The 20,840-nt window shown below is 47.9% G+C and overlaps 1 protein-coding gene and 1 non-coding gene across 4 annotated transcripts in view; one reads left to right on the top strand and one right to left on the bottom strand.

Moving 5' to 3' along the window:
* Pnpla7 (patatin like phospholipase domain containing 7) overlaps nucleotides 1-20,840 on the top strand; it is an 88,197-nt gene that overhangs the window by 66,265 nt on the left and 1,092 nt on the right. For all 3 annotated transcript variants that reach the window (XM_028868699.2, XM_037204709.1, XM_028868700.2), the window contains 13 exons: nucleotides 582-731; nucleotides 10,120-10,183; nucleotides 10,724-10,892; nucleotides 12,069-12,251; nucleotides 13,052-13,170; nucleotides 15,569-15,725; nucleotides 17,794-17,910; nucleotides 18,066-18,135; nucleotides 18,671-18,787; nucleotides 19,435-19,583; nucleotides 19,850-20,002; nucleotides 20,122-20,232; nucleotides 20,366-20,450. In XM_028868699.2, the coding sequence (XP_028724532.1) occupies nucleotides 582-731; nucleotides 10,120-10,183; nucleotides 10,724-10,892; nucleotides 12,069-12,251; nucleotides 13,052-13,170; nucleotides 15,569-15,725; nucleotides 17,794-17,910; nucleotides 18,066-18,135; nucleotides 18,671-18,787; nucleotides 19,435-19,583; nucleotides 19,850-20,002; nucleotides 20,122-20,232; nucleotides 20,366-20,450 (1,644 nt within the window). The remainder of the gene's footprint in view (nucleotides 1-581; nucleotides 732-10,119; nucleotides 10,184-10,723; nucleotides 10,893-12,068; nucleotides 12,252-13,051; nucleotides 13,171-15,568; nucleotides 15,726-17,793; nucleotides 17,911-18,065; nucleotides 18,136-18,670; nucleotides 18,788-19,434; nucleotides 19,584-19,849; nucleotides 20,003-20,121; nucleotides 20,233-20,365; nucleotides 20,451-20,840) is intronic.
* LOC114692864 lies at nucleotides 3,850-3,956 on the bottom strand. The gene has a single exon (XR_003734474.1). It is a non-coding gene; the product is annotated as a U6 spliceosomal RNA (small nuclear RNA).

The raw sequence follows: 20,840 nt of genomic DNA, 5'->3' as shown, positions 1-20,840 counted from the left end.
TAAAAACAAAAAAAACTGTAAAGAGCAATGATGGGTGTGTGTGTGTGTGTGTGTGTGTGTGTGTGTGTGTGTGTGTGTGTGTGTATACATACACATACCATTAAGAGAGGTGGATCTGCCGGGCGGTGGTGGCGCACGCCTTTAATCTCAGCACTTGGGAGGCAGAGTCAGGTGGATCTCTGTGAGTTCGAGGCCAGCCTGGTCTCCAAAGCGAGTTCCAGGAAAGGCGCAAAGCTACACAGAGAAACTGTCTCGAAAAACCAAAAAAAAAAAAAAAAGAGAGAGAGAGGTGGATCTGAGGCCAGCCAAGGCTACATAGTGAGACCATTGGGGTGTGGGGGTGCTCTCATCTGGCATTTTCTTGCTCCTTGAATTCCCAAGCTCTGGAGGATCAAGATAATTTATGGCTGGGCCAAAACTAGAGCACATCCATTTTGGTATTGATCAAGGGCCTGCTTTAGTCATTGTGAGACTGGAAGCAGACCCTGGTCCCTCTTGATGGCACCCTGTGTCATCTGTCACCATAGCTGTTTTGCTGGTAGCCCAACCTTCCAAGTTGATTCTTGGTTGTATCCCTACAGGTCACCAGCTTGGGCTTCACACAGCAAGCAGCAAATGGGACTTGGGGAACCCACCTGGCAACTTGTCCACGGTAGCAGCAATGCCTGTGTCTGAGGACGTGCCCCTAACTGCCTTTGCTCTGGAACTCCAGCATGCCCTCAGTGCCATTGGTAAGCTACACAGAGGTCCTGAAGGTAAACATTATCCATTCCTCAGGAACTGTGGGCTGCCTACCCTCTATCCAGGGAAGGCTCTACTCTGAAGGAGCCATCCACATTAAGGGATTTCCAGGCCTTGAGATCTTCACAGGCAGAGAGTGTGTAATAGTATATGACGTGTTAGAAACCCTTAAGATGGAGGGACCCAGAGACATTAGGAGAGTCCTCTGTACTGACATCCCCCCATCACAGGCCTATCGTTTTAGGTCCTGAGCCTGCTAAAAGTGTATGCCAGCACTCTGCTTGCTGGAATAGGTATGGGAGTAGATGGCCATGGAGCTTGCTGACCTGTTAGAAAATGCCCTTGGATGGGATCAGGTAGCTTTGGTAGGGGGTCGGTTAGAACTAGACCACTCTCTGGGCCAACAGCTGGAGTACATTAGTCCTAGGATGAAACCCAGAGCTGGTCATCCATCAGGAAGAAGCTGTTATATTTTAGAGGCTGGAGTTGGCCAGATGGCTCAGTAGTTCAAGACGTCTTACACCAAGCTGACAACCTAAGCTTGACCCCAGTGCCTGCAGTGGAAGGAGAAAGCCAGCTCCACGTTACACTCACCACCACACTCATGAGCACCCACCCCACACAAGTAGATAAATACATAAATGATACATATATGTTTACAATTGGAATCTAAGAATAGGAAATGAAAACTCAAGAGAATTTTTGAAAATTTCCAAGTTCATATTCTGTTTTTCTTAACATTTTTTAAAAACGTGTATTGATTCTTTGTGGATTTCACATCTTGCATTCCAATCCTAATCTCCCTGTCTCCTTGCATCTGCCCTCTGCCCTTGAACTGCCCCCCCCCCCAATCAAAACCAAATTTAAAAGAAAATCTGAAAACCAAACAAAATAAAGAAATACAAAAAAAAAAAAAAGAATCTTCTAGTGTGAGCTGTGGTGTGGCCTGTTGAGTCACACAGTCTACCCTTTAGTCTATGCATTGCCACATTTTATTTACAATTTTTAATGTAATTTTAAGTGAGCATATGATAATGGTAGGGTATAGTAAAAGTTTCCGGAATGTCTCTGTAAAGTGGTATAATAGTGAACGCAGTGGTTATGTCCAATGATCATAAAATAAGATATTATTAGAATATCTATTTCAGAACAGCACAAACACTTCCTCTGCCCTACAGATACTTAAATTATATAAAACAGTGGTTCTCAACCTGTGCGTCATGACCCTTTTGGGAGTCATATATCAGATATCCTGAGTATCTGATATTTTTTTTTGGGGGGGGGGAGGAAAGGGTTTATTTGGCTTACACTTCCACACTGAGGTTTATCACTGAAGGAAGTCAAGGACAGGAACTCAAGCAGGGCAGGATCCTGGAGGCAGGAGCTGATGCAGAGGCCATGGAGGGGAGCTCGAGTATCTGATATTTATATTACAATTCATATTAGTAACAAAATTACAGTTATGAATAGCATTAAAATAATGTTATGGTTGGGGTCACCACAACATGAGGACCTGTATTAAAAGGTCAAAGCATTAGGAAAGTTGAAAATCACTGATATAAAACATTAAATAATGCAAACCAAAGATCTGTAAAATTGAAAGATACCTAGTATTTATTAGTTATAAATTATTCTTTCTTTTTTTTTTTTTTCAAGACAGGGTTTCTCTATATGTAGTTCTCTGCAGACCAGGCTGACCTCAAACTCACATAGATCCACCTGGCTCTGCCTCCCAAGTGCTGGGATTAAAGGCGTGCACCACCACTGCCTGGTTTATAAATTATTCTTAAAATAAAAAGTTAATGTAGTGGTATATATAATTTAAAATTATTGCGTTTTTTGTTGTTTTTGTTTATATTTTTTGTTTTGTTTTTTGAGACAGAATCTCACTCACTGTGTAGATGGCTGTCCTGGAATTTTCTTTTTTGTTGTTTTTTGTTTTTTGTTTTTCGAGACAGGGTTTCTCTGTGTAGCTTTGTGCCTTTCCTGGAACTTGCTTTGGAGACCAGGCTGGCCTCGAACTCACAGAGATCCACCTGCCTCTGCCTCCCGAGTGCTAGGATTAAAGGCATGTGTCACCATACCCAGCTTGTATGATAGTCTTGATCTTTGTTTTGCAGTCCATATTGCAGGTGTATAGAAAGTCCTGGTCATTTTCGGTGACATTGGTCAGATTGTTCAGGATGCATCCAGTGCAGTGTCAAGTTGTTCTGTGGAGAAAACTTCTTTTAATTCAAGATAATTATAGAATCACAAGAAATGGCAAAGTAAAGAAAGGCCCCCATGATCTTTTCCAATGTCCCCTATGATAACACCTCACATGATGCTAAGACTACTCTAAAGGTCAGCTCCAGAATCATTAGCTGTTCTGGTGTATGTATACATGCACATGTATGTATGTGAATGCACATATGACTACATGTGACATGAATCTTAAAATGGTCTTTTAATAAAAAACCCAGTACCAGATATTGGTGGAAATGCTGAAAGATCAGAGAGACAAAGGAACAAGACACCTCTTACCTCTAGGACTCCTCAGCCTGAAAAAGCCTCTAGCAGAAAGGGATACTTCTGATAAAAGCTTTTAGTTCCTGTCTCCTCATGACTTATATACCTTTCTCTGCCCAGCCATTGAAGGCTGTGTGCTTCCCAAGTACTGGGATTAAAGGTGTGTGCCACCACTGCTTGGCTCTGTCTCTCTCCAGACTGAGTCAACCTTGTGTAGGCCAGGGTGGCTTTGAACTCAGAGATCCAGACAGATCTCTGCCTCCCAAGTGCTGTGTGCCACCACTGCCTGACTATGTGTTTAATCTCGTGGCTGGCTCTGTCCTCTGTTCTTCAGGCAAGCTTTATTAGGGTGCACAGTATAGCACCACATGTGCCCCTCCTTTGACACAGCATATCCTGGTAGCCAGGACGAGACCAATGCTGCAAAGCTCATTGCCATAGAAACCCTTCCGGCTGCCACTTTAAAGCTGCCACATTCTATCAACACCCTTCTCACTGACATCCAAACAACTAACTCCTTAATCTCTGATTTTTGTCATTCTGAGAAATTCATAAAAATAGAATCATAGCATGTGGCCATGTGAGATTTTCTTTCTTTTTTAAAATATGGAACCCTTCACAAATTGGCATATCATCCTTGTTCAGGGGCCATGCTAATCTCTGTATTATTTTTATTCAGTTTTAGTGTATGTGCTGCCAAAGCGAACATGACTTGCTTTCTTTTTACTGCTATGGTGTATTCACACCACCGAGGGCATGTTTCAGTTTATGCAGCTACTCATTATTGAAGGGTGTTTGGATAGTTTCCAGTTTGGGAATACTGTGAATTAAATTGTTGTGACCATTTGTATAATGGATGGATTTTTTTATACATACAAATTTTCATTTCTCTGGAGTCTGAGTATGTTCAGTCTAATAGGAAATTGCTAGGCTTTCTCCACAATGTCTATACCATTTGTATTCCTACCTGCAATGTGTGAAGGGCCAGTTTCCTCACATCCTTCCCAATATTCTGTGTCATGACTATTTTAATTTTAGCTATTTTAATAGTGGCATAGTGATATCATGCCCTAATTTATTCATTTATTTATTTACTTATTTATTTACTTATTTACTTACTTACTCTTAATTTTTTGAGACAGGGTCTCACTGTGTTGTCTTGGCTATCCTGAAACTCTTTAATTTCTTCAACTCTTGTTTTTTGTTATTTGTTTTGTGTTTTTTTCCTTTTTTTTTTTTTTTTTTTTTTTTTTTTTTGAAGCAGGGTCTTACTATGTAGCCTTGACTGGCCTTGAACTCACAGAGATCTGCCTGCCTCTGCCTCCTGAATGCTGGGACTTGAGATGTGTACCACCATATGCCCTAATTTTAATTTGCTTTTCTCTGTTGGTTTATGACAGTAAACATTTCATGTGGGGATTTGCTCCCTGTATATGTTCTCTGGTGAAATGTCTATTCATATGTTCTGCTTGCTTGCTTTTTTTTCTTTCTGTTTTTGTTTGTTTTATTGAATGCTGGGGTAGAACCCAGGGCCTCATGCGTGTTAAACAAGTGCTCCACTTTCAAATGCATCCCAGGCCCTTTCTCTCATTTGCTAATTGGGCTATTCGTTTTCTCACTGTGGCGGCTGGTGGGGAAGGGGACTCACTTTTAAAGCCAGGTATGGTGATCCACACCTGTAATCCCAGCACCTGGTGGGCAGAGACAGGAAGACTGCTGCAAATTTAAGCCAGCCTGGTCTTCAGAGTGAGTTCTAAGCCAGTCACTATGATATAGAAGGACATTGACTCAAAAAAAAAAAAGGGGGTTTTGAAGAGTTGTAGGATCAAAGCAAAATTGGGAAGATACATGGATTTCACATGTGTTCCCTGCCCCCTCACCATGTCCAGCTATCCTCACTATCAGCATTCCTTACCAGAATGGAACTTCTGTCATCACCTCACCGCTGTTCACCTCGCCGCTGTTCACCTCACCGCTGTTCTGTGGGTTTAGGTGTGTGTGATGATGTGTATTCACTGCTGCAGTACCACTCAGGGTGTTTTCACTTGTCCTGAGGTGCTCTGTGTGCTCTTCCCTTCTCCCACGCAAACCCTGGAAACCACCCATCTTTATGTTTCCCTTATGCTTTGTGACACAGAAGACTTTTTTTTGTTTTTGCTTTTGTTTTTTTGTTTTTTGTTTTTCGAGACAGGGTTTCTCTGTGTAGCTTTGCGCCTTTCCTGGAACTCACTTTGTAGACCAAGCTGGCCTCGAACTCACAGAAGTCTGCCTGCCTCTGCCTCCCGAGTGCTGGGATTAAAGGTGTGCGCCACCACCGCCCGATACAGGATACTTTTTCATGTGCTTTTTCTTCTGTGCATCACTGTTCAGCTAGACCAGCTAGCTAGCAAGCTCCCGGGATCCTGTTTCTGTCCCGCCAGTGCTGGGACCTCAGGTGAGCCTGGAGTTTTTTGTGGGTGCTGGGGGTCTGAACTCAGGTGCTCAGGCTTGCATGGCAAGTACTTTACCAACTCAGCCATCTCTCCAGGCTCCTCCCTGGTTGTTTTCATATGGTTGAAATTTGAGAGTCCATTGTATCTATTTTAAACAACAGTTTTCCGTAAGACACTCCTTTTGTGAATAGTTTCTCCTGGTCAGTGTCTTGTCATTTCATTCACTCAATGGTGGCTTTTACGGAGCAGGAATTTTTTTTTTTTAAGTTTCTTTCTTTTTTTTTTTAATTTTATTTATTTTATTTTACAATACCATTCAGTTCTACATATCAGCCATGGGTTCCCCTATTCTCCCCCCTCCCACGCCCTCCCCTTACTCCCAGCCCACCCCCCATTCCCACCTCCTCCAGGGCAAATCCTCCCCCGAGGACTGCGATCAACCTGGTAGACTCAGTCCAGGCAGGTCCAGTCCCTGGAGCAGGAATTTTTATATCATGCAAACACACCTTACTGGCTATTTATTTCTTGGATCATGTCTTTGCGTTACCATCACCAAACAATGCTCTGCTTATCAGCTGGTCTGAACCTGGTGAGAGAGAATCCTCACACACAAGGTGCACACATGTCTGTGATAAAGCTCCTGGGGAAACATTGTAGCGAGCTTTGGATCACCAGCCCAGATAATGACACAGAGACTTCTTATTAGTTACAAAAGCTTGGCCTTTAGCTTCGGCTTGTCTCAACTAGCTCTTATAACTTAAATTAACCCATTTATGTTAATCTACGTTCTTCTACGTGGTATTACCTCTGTTCCATCTTGCACCTTCTGTTTCCTCTCTGTGTCTGGCTGGTGACTCCGCCTTTCTTCCCAGAGTTCTCTCTCTGCCAGGAAGTCCCACCTATACCTCCTGCCTAGCTGTTGGCCATTCAGCTTTTTATTACATCAGTCACAGTAACACATCTTCATACAGTGTACAGATACGCCACAACAGAACATGAACGAGTAGCTCACTACTCAACCCAGATGGGGAACCAATGACAAGCTAAAGTATGGATACCACCAAAGTCTAACTTGGTGAACCAATGAGTTTTATTTGGTTTCTTACAGGAATATGGGTGAAGGGTTACTTACAGGAGCAGAAATTACTCAAAGACACCTGCATCATCAATAGCCCGCACCATCATGGGTGACAGCTATGAAATCTGAAAACCTAGAGCTCACTACATAACCTATAGGCAGCTTACCATGTTGAAGAGTTTCCTTTTCAGGGAGCTCAGCTGGTCTCTGCTTCTTTGAGGTAGCTGGGCTGATCTATCTGCCTCAGCTAGGCCATTCAGCTGGTCTGAGAATCTCAGCAGTCCTTGGAGAGGGAAGAACCTAGTGAATCTGGTTAGTTTCAGTGACTTCCTAGAATTACGTGAGTTGTTTACTTCCTTAGCTTATGGAAGTCCCCTAGAGGATGGAATATTTCCTCTCCCCTTATAACATGCGTTGCTTCAGCTCCTTTTAATATCCTGTGTCTTAATGAGCTTCCCTCTAAGATGGGAGGTTTTATTTAGGAGGAAATTGCTACACAACACCAGAGCAAGTTTATTGGAGTGGGCAGCAAGGAACAACAGGCGCACTGGTTCATTATCAGCTGGTCCCTAGAGTTCAAGAGGCTGCTCAGGAACCTGGAAAGCATCCTGTCTTGGATATTATACCCCATGGGACAGGACTAGCTGGGTCAGAGTGTTGGAGTCCTGTATCTAAGAGCAGGAGCTGAGCCCAGCTCTCCTGACCTGCCCTCTCTATCTCAGGAACCAGCACATCCCATGGTGATTCTTTAGAATTACAAGAAAGGGGAGAAGTGGCAAGTTCAAGACCACCTGAAGAACCGTCCTGTCAGTTGAACCAGAACTCGAATTTAGAAAAGCCACATTGTGGCCGGACGGTGGTGGCACACGCCTTTAGTCCCAGCACTAGGGCTGTAGAGGAAGGTGGATCTTTGTGAGTTCGAGGCCAGCCTGGGCTACAGAGTGAGTTCCAGGAAGGGCGCAAAGCTATACAGAGAAACCCTGACTCAAAAAACCAAAAAAAAAAAAAAAAAAAAAAAGGCCGCCTTGAGTTGGGTGGCTGCCTTTGATACGTTCCTTTCATTTTCAAGGGTGTTATGCTTATGAAGAATCCAGGCTGAGAAGTTTTCTTTTATTGTGGAAACTTTGTGCTGTCCTCTTGTCCTCTGGCTTCAGTGCTGTCCAAGCCAGCAGGGACCTGGCATAGCAACCTGGCTGCCCGCTGCCTTTAGGCTACACCCCATAGAGTGGAGACAGATAGTTCTGGTGAGCCTCTTGACTTTTGGAATGCCTGGTTCCAGTGAGGCCAGAGGCTCCCCTCACCTAGACTTGCCTACCTGTGCTCTGTAGGAAGAAGCATCCAGCCCCCTACACAGAACCCAGAGCCTTTGGCAGACAGAGACATGGTCAGCAGCATCTAATGGGAAGGGCTGGAAGCCTTGGCCGTGAGAGCCTAGAATACTATATCTAGGGAACTCCACACTTCCTTTATAGCTCCCAAATCTAGCAGAGGAGTGTAGACAGGAGAATTACCCTGAAGGTAAATGGATCTAGCCTGGTAAATGGGGTCAGACCAGCACCTCCATGTTTTATGTAGCAAGATACCATCTATCTTATGCAGGAAAGCCTCTTGGCAGGAGGAGGTAGAAACAATGTGTTGCCCATCTGCTACTGTCCAGGTTGGGGATGCACTGGCCTTGGAATGCCTATAGGACCTGCTGCCCTTTGCTTTTTACCTCTGTAGTGGGACAGGTTTGCCTGCTTAAAAAATTTCCACGTTTTTTTCTGTTATTGTTGTTCTGGTTGCTGTTCAATTTTTTTGAGACAAGGCCTTATTTTGTATCTCTGGCTGGCCTGGAACTCACTGTGTAGACCAGGCTGTCCTGGAACTCCCAGAGATCCACTTCCCTCTGCAGACAGGTGCCACCATGCCTGGCTACATTTGTACAGTTTAATTTAAGAGTTGTGATCGCCACATTCCAGTAGCCTTCCCAACTGTAAAAATACACTTACTCTGTATGCCTCTAAGAAACAGCTTCTAATTAAAATGTGATACTGTTGCCAGATGCAGTGGTGTTTGCTTGTAGTCCCACCTACTTGAAAGGCAGAGCTGGGTCAATTGCTTAAATTTAGGAGTTCAAGGCCAGCCTAAGACCCTGGTGCGTGCGAGCGCGCGCACGAGCGCACACTCTTATGAATTAGCCTGTTTGGTTTTTTGTATATATGTGTGGTTTTTGTTTTTTTGAGACAGAGTTTCTCTGGGTAGCCCTGGCTGTCCTAGAACCCACTCTGTAGACCAAGTTGGCCTCAAACTCAGAGATGGGCCTGCCTCTGCCTCCCGAGTGCTGGATTAAAGGTGTGCACCACCACCTCCCAGCATGAATTAGCTCTTAATTGCACACTCTTGGATGAGCTTGTTGAGAAGGATTTTTTGTTTGCCTTTGAGACAATCTCTAACTATGTAGCTCTAGCCTAGCCTAACTGGAAGCATGAAGACCAGGCTAGCCTTGAACTCACACAGATCCACCTGCCTCTGCCTTCTAAATGCTGGGATTAAAGGCTGGATTACCATGGCTGGCTTGTTAAAAATGATTTAAACCTGGTCTACAGAGCGAGATCCAGGACAGGCACCAAAACTACACAGAGAAACCCTGTCTCTGAAAACCAAAAATAAATAAATAAATAAAAATAAACAAATAAGGGGCTGGAGAGATGGCTCAGTAGTTAAGAACACTGGCTGCTTTTCCAGAGGACCCAGGTTCAAGTCCCAGCAACCACATGGCAGCTCACAACTGTTTGTAACTCCAGCTCCAGAGGACCCAACACCCTCACATAGTCACAAATGCAGGCAAAACACAGTTAAAAAAAAAAAAAGAATGATTTAAGTCTCCTTGTATATTATTATTGGCTTTCCCATTGCTAGACCCTTTCCACCTAAGGCCAGTATACTCCTGAGGCAGCTTCCTGTGAGTGACTGTTGCTCTCCACTCTGCATGGCATCTGAGCCACATCTGACTTTTCCTTGGCTAACTTGAGAGGCATGGATGTGAAAGCTTGGCATCTGTATGTGAATGAGCTAGATTTGGATCCAGGCCACTTTAGATGTGGCTTTGGGAAATGACAGGATTTCACGTTTTACTGTTGTATGTGTCCTGGCCCCAGCCTGTGTCCACACACATGATGGTAGGATTGCAAAGACTTGGTTCGTATGTCAGCAGGAGACCCAGATTTGGAGAGGCAGCTTAAAAACGAGCCTCATCCCCATTGCCAGCAATCCCTCCCAGGGAGCTGACCTCGGGACACGGTGTGAACACTATTGTCCTTTGCTTGTCCTTAGAGGTGGCTGCTGGGACAGACTTCTGAAATGGGTGGTTGTTCTCAGGTCCTGTCCTGCTGCTGACCAGTGACAACATCAAACAACGCCTCGGTTCTGCAGCTCTAGACAGGTGCGCTTCCGGCCCCCTGTGGTCCCATTTAGTCAGCCTAAGTTCTTTCTTAGCTGTCCTGGCATGGTCCTGAGATGGACTTCATTACCCCTGTGCCTTGGTGTCTGCACGTTCCAGCAGGTTCCTCATGCAGCTATACCCTACTCTCTATATGTGCTTGGGTACCATCAGAGGTCTCAGGAGACAACCAGGCCCTCCTTATCATGCAGGCAGCTCTGCATCTCAGCTTCTCTTAAGCCCCCAGCCTCTAGGCCTGGCCACAGCCTCTGCTCAACTGCCCAGTTCCAAGCCCCCTCTGCTGCTCTGTGCGAGAGGGACTAATGAAGATGAGGAGCCTGAGACGCCATAGAAAGTGAGGTGCCAGCACTCAGGAGGCAGAGGTGGGCGAATCTCTGTGAGTTTGAGGCTAGCCTAGTCTACAAAGGGAGTTCCAGGCCAGCCAGTGCTATATAGTGAGACCCTGTCTCAAAAAATTTTATTTTTAAATTATTAATTAAATTTTTTTTTTTAAAAAGTGAGATGCTGCCTTCTGTCTTTCAGTATCCATGAGTACCGCCTGTCCAGCTGGCTGGGGCAGCAGGAGGACATCCACCGGATTGTGCTCTATCAAGCAGATAGCACACTCACACCCTGGACCCAGCGCTGCATCCGTCAGGCTGACTGCATCCTCATTGTGGGTTTGGGTGAGCAAGAGCCAGCAGTAGGTGAGGTGAGTGCTCAGAGGGACTTCCATCCCAGAACCCTGTTTATCTTTCCTTTAGTTGAAATTTTGTTTTTGAACTCAGAAGAGGACCCGCATATTTGCCATCCACTCTTTAGAGACCTTCACTCCAAAAGATTATATGGAAATGGTGCCCTGTTTTAGATCATTCCAAAATTACTGTTTGTTTGGTTTGGTGTGTTTTTTGTTTTTGTTTTTGTTTTTTGTTTGTTTGTCTTGATTTTTCAAGACAGGGTTTATTTGTGTAGCTCTCTCTGTCCTGAAACTCACTATGTAGACCAGGTTGGCCTCAAACCCGGAGATCCTCCTGCCTCTGCCTTCCACACGCTAAGATTAAAGGCGTGCACCACCACCATCCCACATGGAATTTACTTTTTCACCAATAGCTAGGATTTTGATAAAGATCCCCCTGTTTGATCCGTTTCTATGGCTGTTTGGTTTTCCACTTGGGAGCGCCCACCATCTGTTCATGCATTCTCCACCAGTTACTTCACAGTAACAAGCAAGTTACCTTCAGGTACTTTCAAGTTGCTGACCCCAGAGGATATGTTTGCACTTACTAGATGCTGCCAAGTTGCTTACCTGGTAGTTGTTTTCAGTTTTCCTTTGTGAATGGCTGCAGGTGTCCTTCCCAGGAATGAACACTTTCAGTCCATTCATTTCCTTTAAGTAGTATGAAGTGACACCTCTTCATTTGAATTAGTGTTCCCCTCTCCTCTCTGTTCTACCTGCTTGGCTTTCATTTCAAGCATCTGCCCTGCCCGTCTAATCCTGGAGCAGCTGAAGTCACCCCCATCATGTGTGTTCCCATTATGCAGGAGCAGTGCTATTTTGTCAGGCAGATGCCCCCGAAGTGCATCATCTGCGAAGGTCACAGCATGCTTTCACAAGGCAGTATCTGAAACATGGGAGGAAGCACTCCTGTCTCATACCAGCACACACAGTGAAGTGGACCGTGTGGTCGGGGGTTAGTAGCCCCAGAATGAGCCATCTCTATAGCCCAGCTACTGACTAGACCTGTCACACACTGGCCTCTCTGGGGCCAGCCGTCAGGGCAGTGTTGAGTGTGGACCTTGGAGCTAGCTCTGTGGTGTCCGTGGTTCTGTACTGTGCTCAGTCCTCAGGCTTACCTGGGCCTGCTGACCAGGCCTTACTCTCCTCCAGCTGGAGCGGATGTTGGAGAACACAGCTGTGCGTGCCCAGAAGCAGCTAATCCTGCTGCACAGAGAGGAGGGTCCAGGGCCTGCCCGCACAGTGGAGTGGCTCAACATGCGAAGCTGGTGCTCCGGCCACCTGCACCTCCGCTGCCCACGCCGTGTCTTCTCCAAGAGGAGCTTGCCCAAGTTGGTGAGGCCTGGGGGGCTGGCCCAGTGGGACTCAGCCCTGACTCCATTATCTCTGGCCTCCCGGGGTACATTTGGAACTGGCTTTCTTCCCTTTATGCAGCATCGGGGCTGGTGGGTTCCGTTGGGCTTGCCTGTTCTGCCTCTGAACTCTGTGACTGTCACTTTGGCGTTCCTGGGCTGCCTTGCAGATGAAGGAAGGAAGGCGCAGCATGGTGGAGGCACAGGCACAGAGAGGCCGTCCAGACCTGGGAACCAGTGAGCCCAGGAATCCGGGCTTGACTTAGGTTCAGGAATCAAGGCTGAGAGTCTCACATTTAGTTGAGGCCCCAAAGAGATCTCATGGTTAGGTCACTATGCTATCCCTTCGGAGCAGAAGCAGATACGATCCTAAAACTCAGGCCATCTTTAGTTCTTTGGGCTGAATGTGAAAACTAGGTGTTGGGAAGCATTGGGGCTGTCCACATGCTGTAGACCAACCCACAGCTCAATGGACAGCATCCTGTTGACTGCACCCCTGCCGGGACCGTATGCCCCCAAGAGCACTGTCTACACAAGGGCCAGTGGAGAGACTCCTGTGAGGACATCCGGAGGGGCTCTGTGGTCTTAGGCAGTCTAGAAGCTTCCTCTAGGTCTGTTTGTCCTCTGCCAGCACCCCTTAGGTGAGCTTGGACCCTGTCAGACACTTGGGTGTTAATGAGGTGTCCTGTGCCCTGGAGAGGATAGGATTTGAATCAGATCAGGACCTACAGAGTTTTAGCTGGAGAAACACTAGAACCTCTGTCTTCCTTTGGCTCCTCTCAGGTTGAAATGTACACACGAATTTTCCAACGACCACCAGACCGGCACTCAGACTTTTCCCGCCTAGCACGGGTGCTGACAGGCAATGCCATTGCCTTGGTGCTTGGAGGGGGTGGAGCAAGGTGAGCCCCATCCAACTGTGTGCCGCATGTGTGGGTGACAGTTGCTCCCACAGGCTTTACCCTGAGCATGGGGAAGATGGTAGTATGGCGCCACAGATGAAAAGATCCTTGGACCACTCTAGTATCCTCAAGAAAGAATCCCCATGGATGGCAAGGGGGTCCGCATGCCAAAGTGGGCACATGTGTGTTTATAGCCCAAATGTTCTGGATTTCACGGTTACCAGTTTGGTAGAAGAAAATGTGTGTGTTATCTGACTGCCTGTGTTTAGATACATTTGTTTGGTTAGCCATGTGTCTCCTCTTTGAACATTGTCTGTTCTTGTCCTTGGCCAGTTCTCCATTGGGCTCCCCATGAGGTTCTTCCCATTTTAATACATTCTCTATGGAGGAATGACCTGCTCTGCTCATGAACTAGAGGATTATCCTTCAGGTCTTTAGGCTTTGGGTTCTTTAAAGGATTTTTAGTCCATGTAATTCCTGTCCTGGGTTGTCATCTGATCTTTCTGAGCTGAAAGAAGTGGAGCCTCAGAGCATCATGAGGAGGACGAAGTAGTGATCCAGATGTGCATGAAGGGACCATGTCAAACTCCACATCTCCCAGGAGGAGGGCTGCTCTGGAGCTGGCCCACCATGAGCTGAGTGTGGCTCTGCTCAGTCTATAGTGAAGTGACCCCACAACCCCCATGTGCTCGTGTATCCTGAATTGTGGGGGCCCTGGCCTAGAGGAGTGGTGTGACATTGTCAGTAGGGAGGCCCTGGTCCTTTCTTTGGGCCTGGATAGTAGAAACTTAGAACAGTTAGATGCAGACCTGGTCCTGGTTTGCAGGTCAGGCCAGCAATATTTTTGAAGAGTCTACCATTTGGCTTAAGGTATGCTTAAAAGCACACCAGAAACAGTCCTCTGCCTGCCCTTCCCAGAGCCAAGTCTATAGACTTCCTAGAAACAAATGCTTTCGAGTCTTTTTGGATATGGACTTTTCTGTGATCCTAAGTAGTATTCCTGTCTGACTAATTGTGTGTTTCCTTAAGTTTTAGATTACTGACGTCCTAACCCTCAACTAACCTACGTCTGTTGGTCGCTATGCACCCTCATCTGCCTGTGGCTCTGCCTCTACCCCTCACTCCCATAATCCTCATGAGGTTCCATTGTGAGGGTGTAGCTCTGGTATTGCATATTGTTCTTTTTAATGTGCTAAATATATACACAATAGATGAATATTTTAACCATTATAGTACAATGAAATGTGGTCACATTGTTGTACAGCTGTCAGGCCTATCCATTTTAGAACATTTCAACATCCTAAATAAACTCTGTATTTATTACACATTCACTCCACTTCCTTGAAACCTCTGGTAACTCTACTTTCCATATTCATGAATTTGCATATTGCAAGATACCTGAACTGGAGTCATAGATCTGTTGTGTATCTCCCTCTTTTACTAAGCATACTAATATACTCACTACAGACATACAAAAAACACTTTGTTCACCCACACCTCTGGTGCTAAACACAGACTGTTTATATCTTTGTTTTCTTTTCTTTTTTTCTTTTTCTTTTTCTTTTCTTTTTTTGTTTTTTTGAGACAGGGTTTCTCTGTGTAGTTTTGGAGCTTGTCCTGGATCTCACTCTGTAGATCAGGCTGGCCTTGAACTCACAGAGATCCGCCTGGCTCTGCCTCCTGAGCGTTGGGATTAAAGGTGTGCGTCACCACCGCCTAGCTTGTTTATGCCTTTTTTAATGTGTATGGTAGTGGGGACCAAACCAAGTGTGCATATGGTAGGCAAGTACTCTACCATTTCTAGTCCCTCCCTCGGTCCACTTTCGTTGTTTAATCTTGTCTTATGTCATGAGGTCTTTTCTTCTCCTGTGACTTGTTATGTTTGGTTTTGAGATTTTAGGTCATAGCTTTAGCCTGGTTTGAAAAAGTGAGAAACTGAATTTCTGCTCTTTATGGGGGCTGGCTCATTTCTACTTTGCTTAACTCCTCAGGCAGTCCTCGGTGTTTACCAGAACCCCTTTTTTTTTCTCCCTTGGGGGCTCTCATTTCCACTTTCCCCCACCCACAAGTGTGGTAAAGCCTGTTCAGCTCCTCAGCCTCTGTGATCCTCTGTTGGAATCAGCAGTGGATAGAAGCAGCCACCCACTGCCTCTCCTTAGTAAAAGCCTCCTTCCCTGTCCCCTGTGCCCCTCCAGAGAGAGGGATTTTAAATTATATCCAGACTCCCTCTGGGAGCCTCTCCTCTTTGTTCCATTGTCTGTGGTCATGCAAGCTTTAGGTTCTGAGGAGGGAGGAACAGGCAGATCGTGGGCAGCGCCTCTGGGGCTCACAGGGCATACAGTTCAAGGGCTGACCTGACTCCGGTGCTTGTTTTCTGTCACTGTTCCTACTGGTGAAGAGGCTGTGCCCAGGTGGGGATCCTCAGGGCCCTAGCAGAGTGTGGCATCCCAGTGGACATGATCGGAGGGACCTCCATTGGGGCTTTCATGGGTGCTCTGTTTGCTGAGGAGCGGAGCTACAGCCAGATTCGGATCCGGGCCAAGCAGTGGGCAGAGGTAAGCAAGTACCCTCCACCCTCAGGAAGGCTCTAGTTTGAAGGAGACAGGCATGTAGGTCAGAGATGGCCCGTGTGGCAGAGGGACAGCATCAAGCAGTAAAAGGTTAGGCAGATGGTGGGAGCCGGCCAGAAGTGGTGACAGGAGGTGGCCTGAGGTAGGTGGGAGTGTGGCCTTAGGGCAGGTAACAGGAGGGGGTCTGCTTTGTGCTCTAGTCTTAACTGATAGGTTTACCGGGTGACAACATGGAGGGCCATGCCAGTGAAGGGGAGCTAGTGGATCCTACAGTCTCTGGAAACGAGGCACAGCTACACCAGGGCTAGAGTGGGCAGGCAGGCAAGATCAGGAAAGAGGACAGGCCTCAGGCTTCTTTTTAAAAATTTATTTTCATTCTTGAGAATTTCATATGTGTAGATAACAAAATAGGATCATATCTACCTCCCACTTAACTGCCCCGTAAGCTCCCCAACATGTCTTCTTCCCAAATCCATGTCTTCTTTACTTTTTTATTAGTTCTTTGAGAATTTCATACAGTATATTTTGATGATCCCTCCCCCAACTGCTCCAAGATGCTCTCACTCCCCAGCCATGCCTCTGTTCCTGGGGCAAAGGCAAGGCAGAATATGCAGCTTCAGATTGGTTTCTATGGATCATTCCAGCATGCTTGGGAGACATTCCCTGTTGCCTGGTCCCTAGCCCTAGATGATTTTGGAGAAGGGAGTATTGTCTTGGTATGAGTCAAACCAGGAGGGGCTGAGTGTGGGCTCCAGGCTACACAGGACATGTGACTTCTCTGCTGTTAGTCCAGCCTTGTCATAAATGGACCCCAGAATCAGAATCAAAGCATCCAACAGAATCAAAGGAAGCAGAGCAGGTGCCCTTAGTCTGTCTTGCCAGCAGGCAGCTCAGAGCCTTCTCGAGGCTGGGCTGCTCCAGTGGAACAAATGGAACCCTGCTGAAACCATGCGTGGGATCAAAAGATTTTGTGCTCTCCTTTTTCAAAGAAAAGAAAATTGGTCATCCTCATGCAGAAGCTGAGGAGTGGGCTATCTGCTGAATTCACAAAGCTGAGGACACAGCCTGAGGCTCTCGGTCCAGAAATAGTTCTTCCATGGAATAGGTGGCCATCCAAAAAGAGAGCCTGTCCTCAGTGACATGTCAGCCATCACTGGGGGTGGCCTCTGAGAGCAGTGACCACAGGAAAATGTGTTCAATTGCTATAGGACAGCTTAGAATGTAGTCATGGGCTGGGGAGCCCAGCCCGGGGCCTGTGGGAAGTGTCTTTGCTTCCCTCCTCCTGCTCATCTGCTGCTGAGGAGCAGCAATAGAAGTCAGGGCACTTTGGGCTGGTCCTCCCACCATCCTGAGGGGCCTTGCCAAGGTGGCTGTTCTGCAGGAGACGACTGCTGGACATGATGGGGATGGAGCTGTGGACACACCTCCCCACCATGCTAAAGAGGTGGATGACAGTGGGGTGATTTGTCCGGCGGCTTCCCTGGTCCAGGCCCCGGGCAGAATCTCAAGCTGTCTTGTCCCTTGTTTCTTTGTCACTCATTAGTCTTATGGAAGGTTCTAGAGCTGGCGGCTCTGTCCAGCCTAGTGCTCACTCTACTGTGTAGGAAAATCTGGATGCCCAAAGCACAAAGGTCTGCTGGAGTCCTCAAGGGCGCTCAAGGTATAGCTGTGTGAGGAAAGGACCGAAGTCATGGAGCTATGTGAGGCTCTTAGCGTCTAAGCCCCAGGAACTTCTGCTGGCCTCTGCATACACTAAGGCTCAACCACACAGGGAGTACTTTCCTGAAACTTCAGGCAGTGGGACCTGTGGATTCTCTTGGCTGCCTGAGTTTTGATGCAGAAATGTGATTTCTTTTTTTTTTTTGGTTTTTCGAGACAGGGTTTCTCTGCGTAGCTTTGCGCCTTTCCTGGAGCTCACTTGGTAGTCCAGGCTGGCCTCGAACTCACAGCGATCCGCCTGCCTCTGCCTCCCGAGTGCTGGGATTAAAGGCGTGTGCCACCACCGCCCGGCCAGAAATGTGATTTCTTGAGTAAAGGTTTCCCATGTCTCTAGGATATGACATCGATGGTGAAGACTATACTGGACCTGACCTACCCAATTACATCTATGTTTTCTGGAACTGGCTTCAATAGCAGCATCAGCAGCATCTTCGGAGACCGGCAGATTGAGGTGTGTCCCCACCACACCTGGCATGCACTGGATGCTCAGTGACCTTGACACCATCTTGCTTTTTCTATGTTCGTCTGTCCCTAGATGGGCCTTGCCAGTGTGGGACAGGGAACAATTTGAGAAGAGGTTTCCTCTGACCCCTGTCCTCCCCACAGGACCTGTGGCTCCCCTATTTTGCCATCACCACTGACATCACAGCCTCTGCCATGCGGGTTCACACAGATGGTGAGAGCTTTCCCCAACCAAAACCACCGTAGGGTCAGCTTAGTGGGGTCAGCACTCTAGGATCTCAGGCAGGGACAGGACAGGGACAGGGAGCTCCGTGAGGGCACAGAGGGTCTTACAAAGGAAGCAAGAGTCACAGGCATGTTTGCATGGCGTGGGTAGAGGATGTCTCTGCCACAGGCACACTAGGTGAAGTAGGGCAGTCAGGAGTGAGGATATCAGGTGGATAAAAGGGCCTCTGGGAAAGGAGCAGAATTGGGGATGTACTCTGGCACAGCAGTCTCACTCGGGTAAAGTGGGATATCTGGGGATCACAGAGAATTACTTCAGTGCCATCTCTTTTCAAGGCAAAGCCCTTTGGGAGGAGAGGTCTGGTGGTGGTCTGTCAAGCTTAGTGTTCTCCCTAGAGGTAGGATCTGTGGGCTTTCAGACTGACAGAGATAAGGCTCTGATTCTCCAGTGGAGGACAAGGACCACAGAGGACAGGGAGGTTCCTTGCTAGCCATTTTCCCACCAGACCTTCTTGATGCTCCAGGCTCTCTGTGGAGGTATGTTCGTGCAAGCATGTCCTTGTCGGGCTACATGCCCCCTCTCTGCGACCCCAAGGATGGACACCTGCTGATGGATGGGGGTTACATCAACAACCTCCCAGGTACTGCAGAGAATGGGGGAGTGTCCCACAGGCTGGTACATAGCTCTTTGGTCATTCTGCCCTGTGGCTGCCTGCCACCACCGCCTCCACACCAGGAAGGCTGGGGTGGTACACGTTTTCCTTAGAGTATGCCAAGAGAAAATGTCAGGCTGGCATCAGCTCATAGAGAACACATGCGCATGTGCCCAGGCATGCACATGCGCACAGCATGCTCCCAGCATATGGCTCTGCCTGTCAGCACAGCAGCAACAGAACAAAGGCCAAGGAGACAAACCAGGAGCAATTGATCTCCATCTGTGCCCACAGTTGGAGACTAACAGCCTGCAGGTGTTGGGTGTACTATGAGTGAGGCCATACCCACTACCTGTTGGCTATGTACTCAGAAGGGCTCAGCACACAGCTCTGTGCACAAGGATACATATAAGCTGGGACATTTGATCTTCTGCTTCCATAGACCCAGGAAGAATATTAGAGAGGGACCACACGGTCCCCTGGTGGAGCCACCAAGAGAAACAGGGCCCTCTTAGTGCTTAGTAAAGTAGGGTCTGCCTCTCATCTGTTTTTTCCATTCCTTCTGGAGTGCTACCCTGTACCCTGGTTCTGCATTTTTAACCTGGCTGGTGACCAGGCTACCTTTTTCTCCATAGCGGATGTGGCAAGATCCATGGGGGCAAAGGTTGTGATTGCTATTGATGTTGGCAGCCGGGATGAGATGGATCTCACCAACTATGGAGATGCCTTGTCTGGATGGTGGCTACTTTGGAAACGCTGGAACCCCTTGGCCTCAAAAGTCAAGGTAGGATTGGTACCAGATGGACTAGATAGCCTCTCTGGGGCTTATGCTCTTACCCCCTGTGCCCTCCCTGGCAGCAGGGATGTAGAAGCACCTCCCAAGCTCAAGAGTCCAGCAGATCTGGGTCACTTGTTTGTACTGCTTCCCAGGCCCCGGGACTAACTCTGGGACACCAGGGGCTCACTAGGTCACATCTCTGGCTCTTAGGGCCCATCATGTTTGTGGGCCGGGAGGGAGGGCCAGGGTTGGAGATGAAGCATTCTTGGCAGGTGTTGAACATGGCAGAGATTCAGACACGCCTGGCCTATGTGTGCTGCGTCCGGCAGCTGGAGATGGTGAAGAACAGTGATTACTGCGAGTATCTGAGGCCTCCCATTGATAGCTACCGCACCCTGGACTTCGGCAAGTTTGATGAGATCTGTGTGAGTGCCAGCCACTGAGTGCAGGGGAAGAGGGCCTGGGGGTCAGTTCTGATGGTTGTCACCTCTTCAGCCTCTTCTCTAAGAGCACAAGTTCCTGATGGGGCCTCCTGTGTATGCAGGAGGTCGGGTATCAACACGGGCGGACAGTGTTTGACATCTGGGTTCGGAGTGGCGTGCTGGAGAAGATGCTGCAGGACCAGCAGGGGACAAGCAAGAGGAAGGACTGTGGGGTGAGAAGCAGGGTGGAGGGGGGTCGGCAGGGTGGGGGTCCCCTGCCCTGGCAGCCTTCTCTGCACCCTACCTGTGTGCAGCCTGAGCCAGGCGACGTGCTGAGTGCCCGAGCTGCCTTCCGCCCTGCTTCAGGTGCTCACCTGCCCCAGTGCCTCCTTCACGGACCTCGCTGAGATCGTGTCACGGATTGAGCCGGCCAAGGTGGCTGCCGTGGACGGTGAGTTAGATGTCCAGAAAGGGGGCCTGCATAACAAAGGTTGGTCCGGGCTAGAGGTGGCCGGACCCCATTCCTCTGGACCCTCACTCTTCTCCTGAAGAAGTCACTGGCACTTGACTTGACCACTGCTGTTTCATTGTGTCAAGACCCTGAGACCATCTCTCCAGCCCAAGAGTCTCCATAGCAATGGGATTGTCTCCTGGGGCACTCAGGCTTCTCCCTCATCACTCCATATAGTATCCTAACCACATCACGGACCTTCAGGGACGCCCACGACGGGTAGAACTTACAGAGAGCCCGAGGGCCAGCAACCACTGCTCTGCCCTACAACCCTGCAAGGGGGCCATCAACCACCATCCCCAGCCTCACTCCCACCTTGCAGCAGAACAA

The sequence above is a fragment of the Peromyscus leucopus genome, chromosome 4 (genome assembly GCF_004664715.2).
Source record: "Peromyscus leucopus breed LL Stock chromosome 4, UCI_PerLeu_2.1, whole genome shotgun sequence".
Taxonomy (NCBI): Eukaryota; Metazoa; Chordata; class Mammalia; order Rodentia; family Cricetidae; genus Peromyscus; species Peromyscus leucopus.
Note: the sequence above shows the minus strand (reverse complement) of the source record. Positions and strands in the feature narration are given on the sequence as shown.